The sequence below is a fragment of the Equus caballus genome, chromosome 11 (genome assembly GCF_041296265.1).
Source record: "Equus caballus isolate H_3958 breed thoroughbred chromosome 11, TB-T2T, whole genome shotgun sequence".
In the NCBI taxonomy this organism is placed as follows: domain Eukaryota; kingdom Metazoa; phylum Chordata; class Mammalia; order Perissodactyla; family Equidae; genus Equus; species Equus caballus.
Genome location: NC_091694.1, coordinates 42,864,874 through 42,882,723, shown reverse-complemented (window position 1 = coordinate 42,882,723; position 17,850 = coordinate 42,864,874). Strand labels below are relative to the sequence as shown.

The 17,850-nt window shown below is 39.0% G+C and overlaps 1 protein-coding gene across 8 annotated transcripts in view; it reads left to right on the top strand.

The window, feature by feature from the left end:
- Positions 1 to 17,850, top strand: part of FAM222B (family with sequence similarity 222 member B) — a 68,077-nt gene that overhangs the window by 39,238 nt on the left and 10,989 nt on the right. For all 8 annotated transcript variants that reach the window (XM_005597626.4, XM_070227729.1, XM_023653112.2 and 5 more), the window contains one exon: positions 17,671 to 17,792. In XM_005597626.4, the coding sequence (XP_005597683.2) occupies positions 17,711 to 17,792 (82 nt within the window). In that variant the 5' untranslated portion in view covers positions 17,671 to 17,710. The remainder of the gene's footprint in view (positions 1 to 17,670; positions 17,793 to 17,850) is intronic.

Sequence of the window (17,850 nt, the reverse complement as noted above, 5' to 3'; positions counted from 1 at the left end):
TCGTTAATACCGCCTCCTTCAGGTTAGACATTTCTTTTGGAACCTTTCCAAAGGTGAAATTCTCCATCTTTGGAGTGGGAGGGTTACACGAATGCCATACAGTGAAAGCATTGCCAGAACAAAGTAGAGGTTGGGAGAGAATTTGAAGTATGGGGCACTAGAGAAAATGTTATTCAGGTAAGTGTTGAAAAGAAATTGGAAGTTGATGAGGCAGAAAGATACAGGAAACCTATTCCAGATGGCAAGAACCTCAGTGTCGGCACTTACCAATTCAGAGATGTCACCTGCATTAAGATAAAATGAGAGTGGTTAGCAACAGACCTCTCTCTCCAGTTCTTTATGATCGCTACCCGCCCCTCCCCCCAGACTTCGACACTGCTACCTTTTTTTTTTTTAAATAAAATTTTTGGAAACAATTTCAAATTTATAGAAAAGTTACAAATACAGTACAAAGAATATTTTTCTTCCTTGAATTGTTCGAGAGTAAGTTGCTGACCTGATGCTTCATCATCCCTGAATACTTTAGTGTTTATCTTCTGCAAACAAGGACATTCTCCAACATTACCACAATACAACCATCAAATCAGGAAGTTAATACTGACACACTACTATCATATAATTCTCAGACCTCCCTCAGATGTTGCTAGTATGTACCAGTAGTGTCCTTTATTGCAGAAAGGATCCAGCTGAGAATAACATGTTGTCACACATTGCATTTATTTGTTATGTCTTCTTGGTCTCCTTCAATCTGGAACAATTCTTCAGGCCTTCTTTCACTTTCATTACCTTGACACTACTGACAGTTATTTTCTAGAAAGTCCCTCAGTTTAGGATGTTCTGATGGTTCTTTGTGTTTAGTTTAGGTTATGCATCGTCAGCAGGAATGTCAGAGGAGTGATGCTGTGTTCTTCCTTGCATAATTTCAGGAGGTGCTGAATTTTTGTCTGTCCCATTACTGGTAATGTTTGATCACTTGAGTAAGGTGGTGCCTGCTAGGCATTTCCAGTGTAAAGTTAATCTTTTTCCCTTTGTAATTAATAAGTATTTTGGGAGGAGATACTTTGAAACTGTAAATATCCTGTTCCTCTTCAGCCTTTCAATTATTAGTTTATTTATTTACATTAGTATGGACTCATGATTTCCTGTTTTATTCAGTAGGATATAATTTGTTATTATCATCATTTTTTTGATGTTCACATTATCCAGATTTTCTAGTAAGTCAGGAAAAATTATATAGCTATATATTTAACCCTAAAGATGCCCCAATGATTTGCTGCTGTTTTATTTCAAAAGATTGGCTGATACTGCCCGTCTGACATCTTATGAACAGTGATAGAAGACAAAAGTTTACAATTCTATTCCTGGTACATGCCTCCTTCACTCAGTGTACCCATTCTCTTTTCTCTCTAATTTTTACTGTCTGAACTTCTCTTTCTGGGGTTTCCCTTACCAGTTGAGCATGCCGTAGTTTCTGTGTCCTTTGACATGTCATCATTATTCTTTGAGTACTTCCTTCCTTTCCTGCACAATAAAATATACCAGACTCATCTAGTACTTCCTCTGCCTCAGCCATTTCTCCAAGGAGGCTTTGTTCCCGTTAGTGGAGAATTTAATATTTAGGAGCTAAGATGTGAGTGGACCCTATTTGGATGGGGAGTAAATACTGCAGCCCCTCTGGGGATGCTCCCCTCACACCACTTGGATTCCACTCGCCACACCAGCCTCCACCCCTCGTTCCTTTGTGGATACCCTCCTCACTCTGTTTGGGTACTTTATGTTTCTAATCCAGTTGAAGTGATTTAACAGAGGGAACTAGGTGAAAGTTGGTAAGGACACTCAGTTGGTGAGGGAGGCCCCAGAGAGAGAAGTTTACAGAGTAGAAATTAGGACAGTGAATGGGTACACTGAGCGAAAGAGGCATGTACCAGGAATAGAAAAGTTGTGAACTTGCATTTTCTGCCACTGTCCATAGGTGTTGAGTGGTGCTAGCCATTCCTTTCAGATATCTTTGAGATAAAAGGAAGGCAAAATCATTTGGACATCTGTAGGGTTAAAATATGTATTTATATAATTTTTTCCCCTGATTATCTCAGTGCTGGAGTAATCTTGAGTTAAATTGCTCTGTTTGAGTGGGACTTGAAATGTGGTATAAGGCATATTTGACCAGTTAGAACCAGTCACATACTGATAAATAACAATACTGAATGATTATGGAATTTCTCAGGGCCACAGAAGGCAGCAAAAGATTTCTGCTGGTCAGTGAGTGAGTTGTGGTGCTTTAAATCCTTGAGAGGTTTAAAGGACTACTTTGTTAAAGGTTTGGTTTTGTTTTATAGGAAGTTCCTGAAATGAGGAAACTTCATAACGCTAAGTTCAGAATCTTATTTCAGTGGGTGTTTACTCTAGCTATAAAAGCGTTCTTCTAGCAGGGACTGTCTCTCTGTTCTCACTTCTTCCTGTGGATTGAGCTAGTATTTTTTTTTTTTAAGATTTTATTTTTTCCTTTTTCTCCCCAAAGTCCCCAGGTACATAGTTGTATATTCTTAGTTGTGGGTCTTTGTAGTTGTGGCATGTGGGACGCCGGCTCAGCATGGCTTGATGAGCGGTGCCATGTCCACGCCCAGGACTCGAACCGGCGAAACACTGGGCTGCCGCAGCGGAGCACACGAACTTAACCACTTGCCTAGGGGGCCAGCCCTGAGCTAGTATTTTGAATTTCGTTAGCTAGTTGTGGTTGTTTGCAGGGCATGGAAGGAGGGGGTGCTCTTCTTCCTCAATAGACTTTTAGTTCCTGGGTCCTTTTAAGGCTTAGCAGCCTCTCCTACTTTCAGAGACCCTTTAGCTTCAGAAACTTGGTAATTCCTTGGACATTTGGAGTGCAAGCCATAAAGCTTCAAGTTATAGTGAGTCTCGATGACACGGCAAGGTACAATCTTTTGATTTTCATTAGGGTTATAGAAGCCCTCACCGAAAGTTGTTATGTATCGGGATTCCTCATGGTTCTCTACTCAGGCTGGGGGAGGAGTAGGAATGGCCTAAATGAACAGAATGTATTAATAGATCAATCATGCCTTGTCCTATTACCATAATATCTGCCTATTAAACTAACCCGGATGGCAGCAGACTAGAAGACAGATTGAAAGGCAGTGTGTTAACTATAAGTAAAATTTCATTTCTTACCTGTGCTGAATTTATTAGCCTTTTTGAAACTCTTCACTAAAAATGTGAGGTACATTTGCTCAAGGCATTGTGTGCAGAGAACTAGTTCTAGAAGGTAATAAACCAGATGAATTATAGTGGATATAATAGATGCGTGGCCCAGGAAAAGTGTGAGCTCCTTTACCCCCAAGTTTAAAACACCTTAGAGAGCCGAGAGATGCTTCCTGTCAGAGACCTTCATGAGCCCTATGATGCCCAGCTTCCAAAAGCTGTCATAGTGCAAGTGTCCAAATGGAAGCTGACTTAGAAAAGGTGTGAGTTGAGAGGGTAGGTTCAGAGTTAGTCAGGGTTTACTTCTCACATTCAGGCAAGAGTGTGAAGATAGGAGGGGAAGAGTTTTCTGTGCCAGGATTGTTTGAGGATGAGAGATAGCTTTGGATCCGTACTTGTGGTGTTCTCTGATGTAGTTTCCTCAGTGTGAATGATACAGCCTTCCTCTGGGGAAAAAAAGTCTGACTACTTGAATTTAAAGCTTTTCTTTGCCTATATGTAGTCACTTCCCCAGTGCATTCTTACCTTGGTTATGGTAGATGGCTTATAGTTTACCTTGAAAGGATTTTCACTAAGCACTGATTCCAAAGTGTTAGGCTAGCAAAGTTAAATAGAGTTATGGTGCAAAGTGCTAATCTGGGGCAGGTAATTCCCCCAGTCCATAGGAGAGTCAATAATTACATTCACATTTAAAAAACAAAACTGTGGCTTAGAATTGTGTGATTTTGTTGTATGTAATAGTGTAAGAAGATGGATACGATAGGTGCTCAATAAATACTGACTTGAGAGGCAGCTACAGCAAAGTGCAGTGTTTTTCAAACATTGTTGTCTATGCCCACAATAAAGATTGCATCCCACTAAACATACGCATATGATTTGGGTAATTGAGACAGAGAGTCATGAAACAGTAAGCATTCTTACTGTTACTTTGAGATTTTTTTAATTCAAAAAATGGTTTTTAAGGCTGGTCACAGCCTGCAGATTAGAAAATACTTGTCTAATGGAATGAGCCACAAATCTGAGAATTAAGACAGAGAATCCAGTGTGAGCTCTACATCCCAGCTGTGTATTGCTGGACAAGTTACTTAGTCTTTCTGAGCAGAGTTTCGTAATCTATATGAAGGAAATGATACTTGTTCCATCTAGATTAAAAGATTGTGTTAAATTTCAAATGAAATAATATATGTAAACATGTTTCAAAGTATGAAGAACTATAAAATGTAAGGTCGTGTTTTGGTTCTCTTGGCAAAATAATAAGTGACCTGGGTGCTGATAGATTAGGGAAGTGGTAATAGCCAACATTTAAATGTTCACTGTATGTCAGGCACCAGTATCCTAAGCACTTGACTGTATTAAACCCATTTAATCCTCACAGCAGTCCCATGAAGTAGATACATTTTACAGATGAAGTTAAGTGTCCTTCTCAAGGTCACACAGCTAGTAAGTAGCAAGCTGAGATTCAAACCCAAAGTCTTGTTTTAACCACTTTGATACAGTGCCTCTTGTTAATCCAGGTTTATTGAGGTGATTTGAGCTGCAGTTAACGTTTATCTATATGTGAATTTTCCCGTTTTGAAACTTCTTTTTTTTTGCAGTTAGCTTTTGTTAATTTATTAGAAGCATAATCCATAGTAACCTATACCTTTCTATTATATAAAACCATATCTAATCCAAACAATTCATTTGTAATTTGACATCAATTATTTTACTTTTCACCGTACAAACATCTTGCTTAAGCCAATGTTAAAAGTAGCTTCAAGACCCAAAGCATACAGCAAAAAGTAATTATGACCCTGAAGAACTTTACCAAGGTAAAACTAAATTAAAATAATGGGCCATGGGTAAATTTTAATCTACATGATAATAATAATAAGTTCCTTAAGAGAAGGAATTTTATTTGTTTATCTTCGTAGCCTCTTTAGAATTTAGCACAGTGCCTAGCACAAAGTAGATTCCCAAAAGACTGGTAAATAATCTCTTAAATATTTCTTTCCTATGCTTGCCTATATTTATTAAAACCAGATCTGTTAACGGAAGGGCTCTCTGTTCAAGTTCAGCTGAGCTATTGTTAGTTTAGTCCTAATTTTTCTTTGCTTATTTTTTTGAGATAACATTGGTTTATAACATTATATAAATTTCAGATGTACATCATTGTATTTTATTTTCTGCATAGACTACATCATGTTTACCACCCAAAGACTAATTACCATCCATCACCACACTCATGTGCCCAGTCACCCCTTTCACCCTCCTCCCTCCCCTTTTACCCTCTGGTAACCACTAATCTAATCTCTGTGTCTATGTGTGTGTTTGTTCTTGTTACTGTTTTTATCTTCTATTTATGAGTGAGATCATACCCTATTTGATTTTCTCCCTCTGACTTATTTCGCTTAGGATAATATCCTTAAGGTCCATCCATGTTGTTACAAATGGCAAGATTTCATCTTCTTTTTTTTTTTTTATAGCTGAGTAGTATCCCATTGTGTACATATATCACATCGTCTTTATCCATTCATCCCTTGATGGGCACTTAGGTTGTTTCCAAGACTTGGCTATTGTGAATAACGCTGTGAACACAGGGGTGCATATAATTATGCATTAGTGTTTTCATGATCTTTGGATTAATACCCAACAGTGGAATAGCTGGATCATATGGTAGTTCTATTCTTAATTTTTTGAGGAATCTCCATACTGTTTTCTGTAGTGGCTGCACCAGTTTGCATTCCCACCAGCAGTGTATGAGGGTTCCTTTTTCTCCACATCCTCTCCAACACTTGTTATTTCTTGTCTTGTTAATTATAGTCCTCGGGCATGAGTTGGTATCTCATTGTAGTTTTGATTTGCATTTCCCTAATACTTAGTGATGTTGAACATCTTTTCATGTACCTGTTGGCCATCTGTATTATCTTCTTTGGGAAAATGTCTGTCCAGATCTTTTGCCCATTTTTTAATTGGGTTGTTTTCTTTTTTGTTGAGATGTATGAGTTGTTTATATATTTTAGATATTAACCCCTTATCAAATATGTGGTTTGCAAATATCTTCTCCCACTTGTTAGGTGGTCTTTTTGTTTTGTTGATGGGTTCTTTTGCTGCACAGAAGCTTTTTAGTTTAATGTAGTCTCATTTGTTTATTTTTTCTATTGTTTCCCTTGCCTAGTCGGACATGGTGTTTGAAAATATGCTGCTAAGACTGATGTTGAAGAGCACACTGCCTATGATTTTCTTCTAGAAGTTTTATGGTTTCAGATCTTACACTGAAGTTTTTAACCCTTTTGAGGTAGTTTTTGTGTATGGTGTAAGACAATGGTCTACTTTCATTCTTTTGCTGTCCAGTTTTCCCAGCACCATTTATTGAAGAGACTTTCCTTTCTCCATTGTATGTTCTTTGCTCCCTTGTTGAAAATTAGCTGTCTGTAGATGTGTGGGTTTATTTCTGGGCTCTCGATTCTGTTCCATGGAACTGTGTGTCTGTTTTTTTGCTAGTACCATGCTGTTTTGATTACTATAGCTTTGTAGTGTATTTTGAAATCAGGGAGTGTGATACCTCCAGCTTTGTTCTTTTTTCTCAGGATTTCTTTGGCTATTCAGGATCTTTTGTTGTTCCATATAAATTTTAGGATTCTTTGTTCTGTTTCTGTGAAAAATGTCATTGGAACTTTGGTAGGGATTGCATTGAATCTGTAGATTGCTTTAGGAAGTATGGACATTTTAACTATGTTAATTCTTCCAATCCAAGAGCATGGAATATCTTTCCATTTCTTTGTGTCGTCTTCAGTTTCTTTCAGCAGTGTTTTATAGTTTTCAATGTATAGATCTTTCACCTCTTTGGTTAAGTTTATTCCTAGGTATTTTATTCTTTTTGTTGCACTTGTAAATGGGATTGTAGTCTTAATTTCTCTTTCTGCTACTTCATTGTTAGTATATGAGAAATGCAACTGATTTTGGTATGTTGATTCTTGTATCCTGCAACTTTACTTATTCATTTATTATTTCTAAAAGTTTTTTGGTGGGTTCTTTAGGGTTTTCTATATATAAAATCATGTCATCTGCAAATAGTGACAGTTTCACTTCTTCCTTTCCAATCTGGATCCCTTTTATTTCTTTTTCTTGCCTGATTGCTCTGGCTAGTACTTCCAATACTATGCTAAATAAGAGTGGTGAAAGTGGACATCCTTGTTTGGTTCTTGTTCTTAGAGGGATAGCTTTCAGTTTTTCTCTGTTGAGTGTGATATTAGCTGTGGCTTTGTCAAATGTGGCTTTTATTATGTTGAAGTACTTTCCTTCTGTACCCATTTTATTCCGAGTTCTTTTTTTTTATCATAAATGTATGCTGTATCTTGTCAAATGCTTTCTCTGCATCTATTGAGATGATTATGTGCTTTTTGTTCTTCATCTTGTTAATGTGTATCATGTTGATTGAATTGCAGATGTTGAACCATGCCTGCATCCCCAGAGTAAATCCTGCATAATCATGGTGTATGATCTTTTTAATGTATTGTATTCAATTTGCTACTATTTTGTTGAGGATTTTTACATCAATATTCATCAGTGATACTGTCCTGTAATTTTCCTTTTTTGTGTTGTCCATGTTTGGTTTTGGTATCAGGGTGATGTTGGCCTTGTAGAATGAGTTAGGAAGCTTCCCCTCCTCTTCAGTTTTTTGGAAGAGTTTGAGAACCATAGGTATTAAGTCTTCTTTGAATGTTTGGTAGGATTCACCAGGGAAGCTGTCTGTTCCTGGACTTTTATTTTTTGGGAGGTTTTTGATTACTGATTCGATCTCCTTACTGGTGATTGGTCTATTCAAATTCTGTTTCTTCTTGATTTAGTTTTAGAAGGTTGCTTTCTCTTTTTTTCTTGGTGAGTCTACCTAAATGTTTGTCAATTTTGTTTATCTTTTCAAAGAATCAGCTCTTAGTTTTATTAATTTTTTTTCTTTTTAGTCTGTATTTCATTTGTTTCTGCTCTGATTTTTATTATTTCCTTCCTTCCACTGATTTTGGGCTTTGTTCTTTATCCAGTTCTTTTAAGTGCACTGTTAGATTGTTCATTTGAGATTTTTCTTGTTTGCTGAGGTAGGCCTGTATTGCTGTAAACTTCCCTCTTAGAACTGTTTTTGCTGTATCCCATAAATTTTGGCAAATTGTATTTTCATTTTCATTTGTCTTCAGGTATTTTTTTATTTCTCCTTTGACTCCTTTGTTGGCCCAGTCACTGTTCAGTAGCATTTTGTTTAATCTCCATGTATTTGTGGCTTTTCTAGTTTTCTTCCTGTAGTTGATTTCTAGTTTTATACCATTGTGGTCGAAAAGATGCTCGGTATTATTTCAGTCTTCTTAAATTTATTGAGACTTGTTTTGTGGCCTAATATGTGATCAGTCCTGGAGAATGTTCCATGTGCATTTGAAAACAATATGTATTCTGTGGTTTTTGGATGGAATGTTCTGTATATATCTACTGAGTCCATCTAGTCTAATGTATTGTTTAAGGCCAGTGTTTCCTTACTGACCTTCTGTTTGAATGATCTATCCATTGGTGTAAGTGGAGTGTTAAAGTCCCCTGCTGTTATTGTGTTACTGTCTATTTGTCCTTTTATGTCTGTTAATAATTGCTTTATATATTTAGATGCATAGTATATTTGCAAGTGTTATATCCTCTTGTTGGATTCTTCCTTTTATCATTATGTAGTACCCTTCTTTGTCTCTTGTAACGGTTTTTGTTTTAAAGTCTGTTTTGTCTGATACAAGTATTGCTACCCCAGCTTTCTTTTCATTGCCGTTTGCATGGAGTATCTTTTTCCATCCCATCACTTTCAGTTTATGTGTCTTTAGGGCTGAAGTGTGTCTCTTGTATGCAGCATATTTATGGGTCTTGTTTTTATCCAATCATCTACCCTCTGTGTTTTGATTGGAGCATTTATTCCATTGACATTTAAAGTGGCTATTGATAAGTATGTACTTATTGCCACTTTGTTACTGTTTTCCTGGGCGTTTCAGTAGTTCTCCTCTGTTCTTTCTTCTTTTGCTCTCTTCCCTTGTGGTTTGATGACTTTCTTTAGTATTATGTTTGGGTTCCTTTCTCTTAATTTTTTGCATATTTATTATAGGTTTCGGGTTTGTGATTACCATGAGGTTCATATACAATAACCTATGTATATAGCAATCTATATATTGTTAATAGTCTTTTAAGTTTGACTTCTTGCTAAAAGCTCTACTCTTTTACTCCCCTCCTCCCACATTTTATGTTTTTGATATCACATTTAACCTCTTTTTTGTATGTATCTGTTACCTCTTATCATGGACATAGATAATTTTAGTGCTTTTGTCTTTTGATGAAAACTTCTTATCAGAAAATGGCTTATCCTTGCCACTCACTTTTTTCTGGGTTAGTTCCTTGGCTCTATGTGCCAGAAATGAAAACTAATTAAAATGTTATCCTAAACTGGATAGGCCAGGAATGAGAATTTATCCCCACAAAATGCTGTAATGTATTTGGTGGTCAAAAGAAATGACTTCAGGGGCCGACCCCATGGCTGAGTGGTTAAGTTCACGTTCTCTGCTTCAGTGGCCCAGGGTTTGGATCCTGGGTGTGGACATGGCACTGCTCATAAAGCCATGGTGAGGTGGCATCCCACATAGAACAACCAGAAGGATCTACAGCTAGAATATACAACTATGTACTGGGAGGCTTTGGGGAGAAGAAGAAGAAAAAGAAAAAAAAGATTTGCAACAGGTGTTAGCTCAGGTGCCAATCTTTAGGAAAAAAACAAAGGGCTAATAAGTCCCTGTGCCCTACAAAAAACAAAGAAGAAATGACTTTGTAATTTTTATGTATGTATAATAAGTTTTATAATATTATACCATATTTACATATTGTATATACTTTTTTAGCCAGATTTTATGTTATAAACATTTTTCTTTTTCTCTGTCTTCAGATATTCTTTAACAGTATATATTTTTTATTTGGGAGGCTGATGCTCATTTTATTAGATGATACCCATTTATTATTTATCCCTTAGTTTATATAACCATTTCCTTGCTTTTGGACTTTTAGATTGTTTCCACTTTTTAGATGGTTATGAACAACACTGCAGTGAAGAGAGACATATGTAAATCTTTGTTCACATCTGTAGTATTTCCTTAAATTAGGTTTTAGGAGTGTAATTACTATATCAAAGAGTATGAATATTTTTAAAACTTCATACTTATTTCTAAAAAGAATGTGTCAATTTAACCTCTCACTTTAGTGACTCTACTATATCCTTGACTCAGTGTTTTAGATTTTTTTAAACGTTTGTCAATTTTTAAGCAAAAAATAGAATCTCATTCCACTTAATTTATATTTCTTTAATTATTAGATAGTTGCACCATTTCTTTATATATTCATTAGTTTCTTATATTTCTCCACATGACTTTGGAGGGAGTTGTGTCTTCACTCCCCTCACGTGCATTCAGATGCTGCTGTGGATTGTGTCTCTTTCACTGCTTCCATTCATAGCTCTTCAACACCTGTTCAAAATTTCATTTGGACCATTCTCTGTGATTTTGATAAATTATCTATTAAGCAGTGTAAGTCAGTGTCACTTGCTACATAACAAAAATATAGGTTTATAAATGTCTCTTGAAATTTCTAAACCCAGCAGTGAACTTTGCTGAGGCACTTTAGACCCAGAAAAGGAAGACCCCTTTGCACCGGGATCAGGAAGTGCAGGCACACACAGACCCAAACGCTCTCATCTAGACTTGTTTCAAAATAACACCTTGTAGTTGTGTACCCAGAATGGCACGAGCTTTCTAAGTGACCTTAAATCTCTTAAATTTCTGTCACCCTTTAAACTTGAAAGTCAGACTCTAGACTAGGGTAGAGGGCCTACTCTAGTGAGGTGATTCTGAGGCAAGAGAGTCTCTAGAGAATCTGGCCTCTGTTGTACCTCATGCAGTGGAGGGGAGGAGAGAGGGTATGAATAAGTAACTTGTTTAGCGATTCTAACCACATGCTTGCCAAAATTTTTTAACAGCCTGCTAAATTCTTAAAATTCTTTTTCCATGTTGTGACCCTGATCTGTAAGATTACAGAAGCTACACTGGAGAACTGCCTTTTCCATTTTTTATCAGAATGAATACTCATCTGTGGTGTGACTTGTTTTGGGCTCAATCAGGGCCTATTAAAGGACTTTATAGACACCCTGAGACCTAAAATTACACTCAACCCTGATATCTTTCTTTCCTACAAATTCCTCCTTTTTTTTTCCCCCGTGAAGAAGTTTAGCCCTGAGCTAACGTCTTTGCCAGTCTTCCTCCACTTTATGTGTGGGTTGCTGCCACAGCATGGCTGACGAGTGGTGTAGGTCCGTGCCTGGGATCTGGGCTGCTGAAGCAGAGTGCATCAAACGTAACCACTATGCCACAGGGCCGGCCCCCCGATTCCTTTTTTTTTTTTTTTGAGGAAGATTCACCCTGAGCTAACATCTACCTCCAATCCTCCTCTTTTTGCTGAGGAAGATTGACCTTGGCCCTGAGCTAACATCTGTGCCCATCTTCCTCTGTTTTATATGTGGGACGCCTTCCACAGGATGGCTTGACAAGCAGTGTGTAGGTCCATCCCGGATCCAAACTGGTGAACTCTGGACTGCCGAAGTGGGGCACACAAACTTGACCACTAGCTACACCACCAGGCCGGACCCCCAGATTCCATTTTTTTAAAATAATTTGGTTCTGTTGTCTCAGTTGCCCTGTCTGGGTGTGAGATCAGTGCTTCTCTGTCACCTGGCAGCTTTTCGTGGACTCATGTGGGACTCAGGGCTTGGAAGATTAAAAATTAACACATAATTGTAGTGTATATGTTGAGTTATGTTTCATGTGAATAATAATAATTTAAAACTTTCTGATTTAGTACCAGTTTTTGGAAACACAAACCAATTACATCCCATAATGAAAAATTGCAAGTTCTGATTTAGCTGCCTGCAGTGAACATAGCCTGCATTTGCACATTTTTAGGAACACTGATTTTTACTTAATGGGGATTAAAGTAAAGAAGCCAGATGATACTTTTCAATACAGTTCAAAAGTAGTACCTGGGCTTCTTTTCTGTTTTTCTTTTAAGTGCCCAGGCATTTTTTTATCTCCTCTGTCTTGTCACTCCCAGAGTGAAGGTACCTGCACAGGCACATGCACAGACACTTGTTGGCCCTTGTATTATCCATGTGTTTCCAGGACATAACTTCAGAGTTCCAGAGCCTGGGATTAAAGTATATGCTATTCTTCAGGCGTGTGAGCTAGTATTATTTATCAAACATCTATTATGTAAATGATTTTGTTCTTGACCCTGTAACTTGGAAGGATAAATAAAAGAGTCTGTGGTCTTAGGAAGCTCACACTCCAGTTGAAAGGTTAGAATGTCCAAGGAGAGTGCTTTCCTGGTACCTGAATTAAAGAGAAAGCACTGGGTCATAGATGAGTTAAGTAATTAGAGGATCCAGGAAAGAGCATCCTTGCTAAAGAAAGCACTAGCAGAGAAAGCACCTTTAGCGACTAGGGTGGGGGTGGAAAACAGGATAGGACGAGGACCTGTTGTGATGGGTTCTAAAGGGTAGTTAGAAGTAATATTTCCAAACCCTTTGAGCCTCATCTCTTGAGCTACATGGACATGATTTGCAGTAGAGACAGTTCTGGATTTTCAACAAAGTAAGTCCAGAGTGCACATCCATCCGTCTCTCTGCTCCTCTTTCCCCCAGCCTGGAGCTATGAGGTCACAGTTGCAAGTGGTCCACTATTGGGTTGAAGATAAAGAAGAAAAATGCCTTTGAGCAATGGCTGAACTTTATTCAGGTTGGGTAAATAGTGAAAAGTATGATTTAGTTGGAAGTTCAGTTATCTGGACTGACGAAATTACTTGTTGAAAGATTGTTTCATTGTAACAGACCATAAAGATGACTGATTTTGCAGAGTCTGATTTGATAAACATGTAATTTTTTCTATCTTTAACCCTGTTCATTTTCCCCAGAGCAGTATTTTGGTGTGTCCCTTAGGTTTTAACCTAATTTCTTGGACCCCAGGAGTAAAGGAACAGAAAACAGTATCATTATCATTACCATTGATAATGATACCAAGTATCATTACCATTATCAAAAAGTAGTGTTTTTAGATAAACCTTTAACTCATGATGGGAAGGCTTAATCAGAGTTAGTGTGACTCTTTTAATGAGTGCAGTTTCTCAGTGTTACTCACATTCTCTTCAGATGCATGTGGCTCAGGATTTTCACTGTTGGATGTGTTTCATAAAGTGGAGTCAAGTAACGAGATGTAATATTTTCTTCCTTAGGACGCAGAAATGGCACTGCTCTGAGTTTCACTTTTTAATTAAAGTCCATAAATGGCAGGTTTAAATTTTTGAATCACACCATGAATCAGAAACTGGGCTAGTCAACCTCTTGTTAGGGGGCTGTTTTCTTTTTTCTTCTTTTTTTGAAGGTAGGAGTTGAAGATAGGGAAAGGAAAGGAAAGCAGAAGAAAGAACTTGCAAAGAAGTGTACTGGAAGGCACTAGATTGTGGGCAGTGAGACTGTGCTGGGAAGTGATGGCTCTAGATCACTTCACCCCTCACCCCCACCCTCCCAAGTAAAAATTCCTTTACTCTAGGACTCGTCTTCTCTCTCCTTTTCCCACCAAAAACAACATATGAAGAGGAGTCTTCCTCTTCCTCCTTTCCCTCCCCTTCAGTGGTCTTAAGCATGAGCAAGGACAAGCAGCACAAACCCAAATGAGCTTTTCCTTACCGGCACAGACCTACCCTAAGGCAGAGACGGTCCTTTATCAGATGCCACTGGGGAAAGCACAGTGTGACATCAGAAGTCTAATGAAACCTCATTCGGTTCTCTGACAGGGTGGGCGGATGGGTACAGATGAAAGTACTTTTGAATTTTCCCAGTGGGGACAAGGGTTTTGTTCCTTAATTAGAGGTAGTCTGGGAAATAGTAGCACTTGTGTGAATGCCCCAGGAGAGTTTGAACACCTTAGTTCTGCATTTACTGTGATACTGTATTCCCCCTGCTTGGGGAGTAGACCAGCTGGCGGTAGGAAAGCTGGCTGAGAGCTCACAGAGAGGCTCTCTGCCAAGGAAATATTTTTTTCTTTTCTGTGATGTCTGCAGCTCCCTTGGCCTGAGCTCCAGGTTACTACTTGATTCTACTCAGAAGTCAGGACTTGAATTTTGAGGCCCTTTGAAAAGGTAGTGCTAGTGTTGATTTCTGGGTCTAATTGTGCTTCTGGAAATGTCAGCTGTAAAGTTATATTGGAATTTACATTTAGGAAAAAGCCAGATGATAATCAAAATGTGTGGGTGGTTTGAAGTTTTTAAATAAAAGGCCTTTGGTCAGCTGCTTATCAGACCTCCAGCAGAGTGCTTTATACCATGCATCCCTGCTTTCTAGAATGGGTTGTGGAAGTTGCCTCCTTCTGTTTGATCACAACCCTTGTGACCCTGCCACATTCCCTGCGTTAGAAGAATCTAATTCTTGACTTCAGTGAATTTGGTCAGGGGCTTGAAGACTTCCTTAGTATAGGAGGCAGTCTTTTTGGGAAAGGAAGGCAGATAGATCCCTGAACTCTTAAAGAAGGGTCACAAATTAGGGGCTGTACTCTTAGCAGCCCAGATGATGCCAGTGAGAGCTCAGGAGTATTTTATTTTATTATTGCTTTTTTTTGAGGAAGATTAGCCCTGAGCTAACATCTGCTGCCAATCCTCCTCTTTTTTTGCTGAGCATGACTGGCCCTGAGCTAATATCCATGCCTATCTTCCTCTACTTTATATATGGGATGCCTGCCACAGCGTTCCTTGACAAGTGATGCATAGATTTGCACCCGGGATCTGAAGCAGTGAACCCCAGGCCACCGAAGCAGAATGTGCAAACTTAACTGCTGCGCCATTGGGCTGGCCCCAAGCTCAGCAGTATTTTAGACTTGCTATAGGTGGTTCTTCTTGAGGACATAATTGTGGAGGGCCCCAAGCTCTGGGATCTTTCTTACTCATTGACTCTCCTGTTCAAACTAAAATTGACTTTCTGGAGTCTTTACAGAATTCACCTCTTATTTTTGCCCCTTTGTTCACTGTCAGTAAATGCATTAATGCCTCTTTGCCAGTTTAACTGGTTTAATTATCTCCTTTTCCTCCTGTTGAAATCCAGAGTTGTGGCTTGAGGGGCATTATGTTATGGTCAGCTCTTAGGATCCACAGTCCACTGCTTATCTCTTCTTGGGTGCAGGCATCAAGATTTAATAGGTATATCAGAGATTATGATGATCATTCATAGATTAGTTCCTTCCCAAAAGTACAGGAGAGAATGCATCTGCAAGAGAGTGAGTGAATGTGTTCTTTGTACCTCCATCATCACAATATCTCAGCTACCCAGATGAAGTACAAGCCCTGGAGGTGGGAGTGTGCCTGACTCATTGGAGGAGCTGCAAGGATACCACTGTGGCTGGAAGTAGTGTCAGCAAAAGGGGCAGGGGAGGTTAGAAGATGAGGTCAGACAGGCAGTAGTAACAGATCATGGAAAGCCTTGTGGGCTGTGTTAGGATTTTGTGCTTTATTCTAAGTGAGATGGGAAGTCATTGGAGATTTTTGAGCTGATATGATTTCCAATTAAAAAAATAAATTACTTGGCTGCTGTGTGGAGAATAGATTGGGTGATAGGGGCAAGGGTGGAACAGAGAGACCATTTAGAAGGCTGTTGTAGTAATCCAGGCTAGAGATGATGAGATGACAAGTGAAGTTATTACCTATCTCCAAGAAAGATTGGGAGACCTAATTAAGAAAACATCACGGAAGTCCCTCATACAGCCCATTTCACAATATTAGGCTGCAGTATTTGTTAATTCTCTTCCTTTCCTTAGAGTTTGCCCTCAGCTATATTCAGACCATAGGGGAGAGGTTATTAAATAGAGATCAGCGTTCACAAGGGAAGAGATTGTAAGCAGACAGTCATTTGACCCCAACAGAAGACTCTTTATTTCTTGAGGCACTCAGTTGGCACACTGTGTTCATTCTGTCATCCCACCCACCAGAGACCTAAAAAGACTGAATCTGTGCCAGAACTCTTGGGCAGCTCTATTCTCATTGAGGTATTCAATGGTGGCTTCTTTTTGCAGTTGCTATCTTGGACACAGTTTGAGCAGCCTCTTTTTTAAACAAAGTATCAGTTGAGCAGCCTTTTTTACAAAGTATCTTTTCAGCTACCTGGCCTTGCAAGTTGGAGCTCTCTGATGTTCATAGTGACAAGGTAGTTTCACATACCTGAGAGGGCCCCCTAAGAGAAAGAAAGAGGTTTTGTGGCCTTTGCTTAACATTTGAGCTTTCCCCTCACTCCTCCTTTGTTGTGATCTAAAGCCTTAATAGGCCACTTTGATTTCTGGGTTTTGCAGTATGGGAAAGAAACTTCATGTATTTTAGTACATTATACTTATTTGAGAAAAGCTTGATCCTTGGTACACAGGGAACTTGCATCATTGAGAAGGCTTCCTTCCCTACAGAAGGTCACATCAGTGTCTGCTTGCCTGGGCTGTATAGACATCACTGATGAAACTATGACATCTTGACATAATGTGAGGATTGCCTGCCCAAAGAGGGCTGCTGGCAGCCTACTACCGCCTTGATTTACTCTGGGAACAATGCAATTTTTTTCCTTTTTTGGGTTCAGGAGGTTTAATTGTGTGATAGGCAATAGGGAAGGTGAATCCTCAGAAACTTAGGAACAGAATTTGCTGCAACGGTAGTTAATTGTGTCTTCTAGGATGCTTTGCTTTTCCTTCCTTTTAAAAGCAAGTTCAGATTACTGGGGCCGCAAGTTGGACTTTGGGTGCCTTTGCAGCTCATATACTGTACTGCCTCTGGAAATGTCTGACAGTCCCGGCCCCCAAGCATGGCTGCTTACAGACTGAGCCAGGCCCTATGAGAGCCAGCTCTCTTCAGGAGCACTGTTCTATTTTCAGGGAGAAATCATCTTTCCCTTCACCTCGGTTAGAATGTGCCCCAGCCTTCCTGCTCCTGCCTTAGCTGGAGCACAGATGAGAGCCAGCATGCTGTTTATCTGGCAGCCCCATGGGCCTATCCAAAAGCAGTAGGGAGAGGCAGTCTACAGGAAATGCCAATGCCAAATGAGTGTATCTGTAGCTTGTGAGTATAAAAGACCTTACAGAAGCACCTGTATTTTCCAATTATTTGTGTGGATAGATATTTTCCAGTTTTTATTTTCCCCACGGCTGACTGAATTATCATTTTAGCTGTAGTAATAATTGGGAACAAATTGTTGCTACAGATAAAGATGTAGATACATTTCCAACCAGCATGCTGCTAATTAAATTGCTTATTCATCTAAACTTGGGCTCTGCTGCTCATATCCAATGTCCCTGGTAATCTTCCTTGAATTCCATTGTATTCCATGACCTTGTTTTTTGTTCATTGCAGTGTGAGTGACTGCCCCATGTTGTGTTGATGCCAGTCTGCCATGCTAGCCTGTCTACCAGGGCCAGGTGACCTGTCCTTCCAGCTTCTTTCTCACACGCAGATGAACACTGGACCTCAGAAATGTAAGTAATCTGGATCCAGGGGAGGATGTGAGCCTTTATTGTGTCCCTACATTTGGTC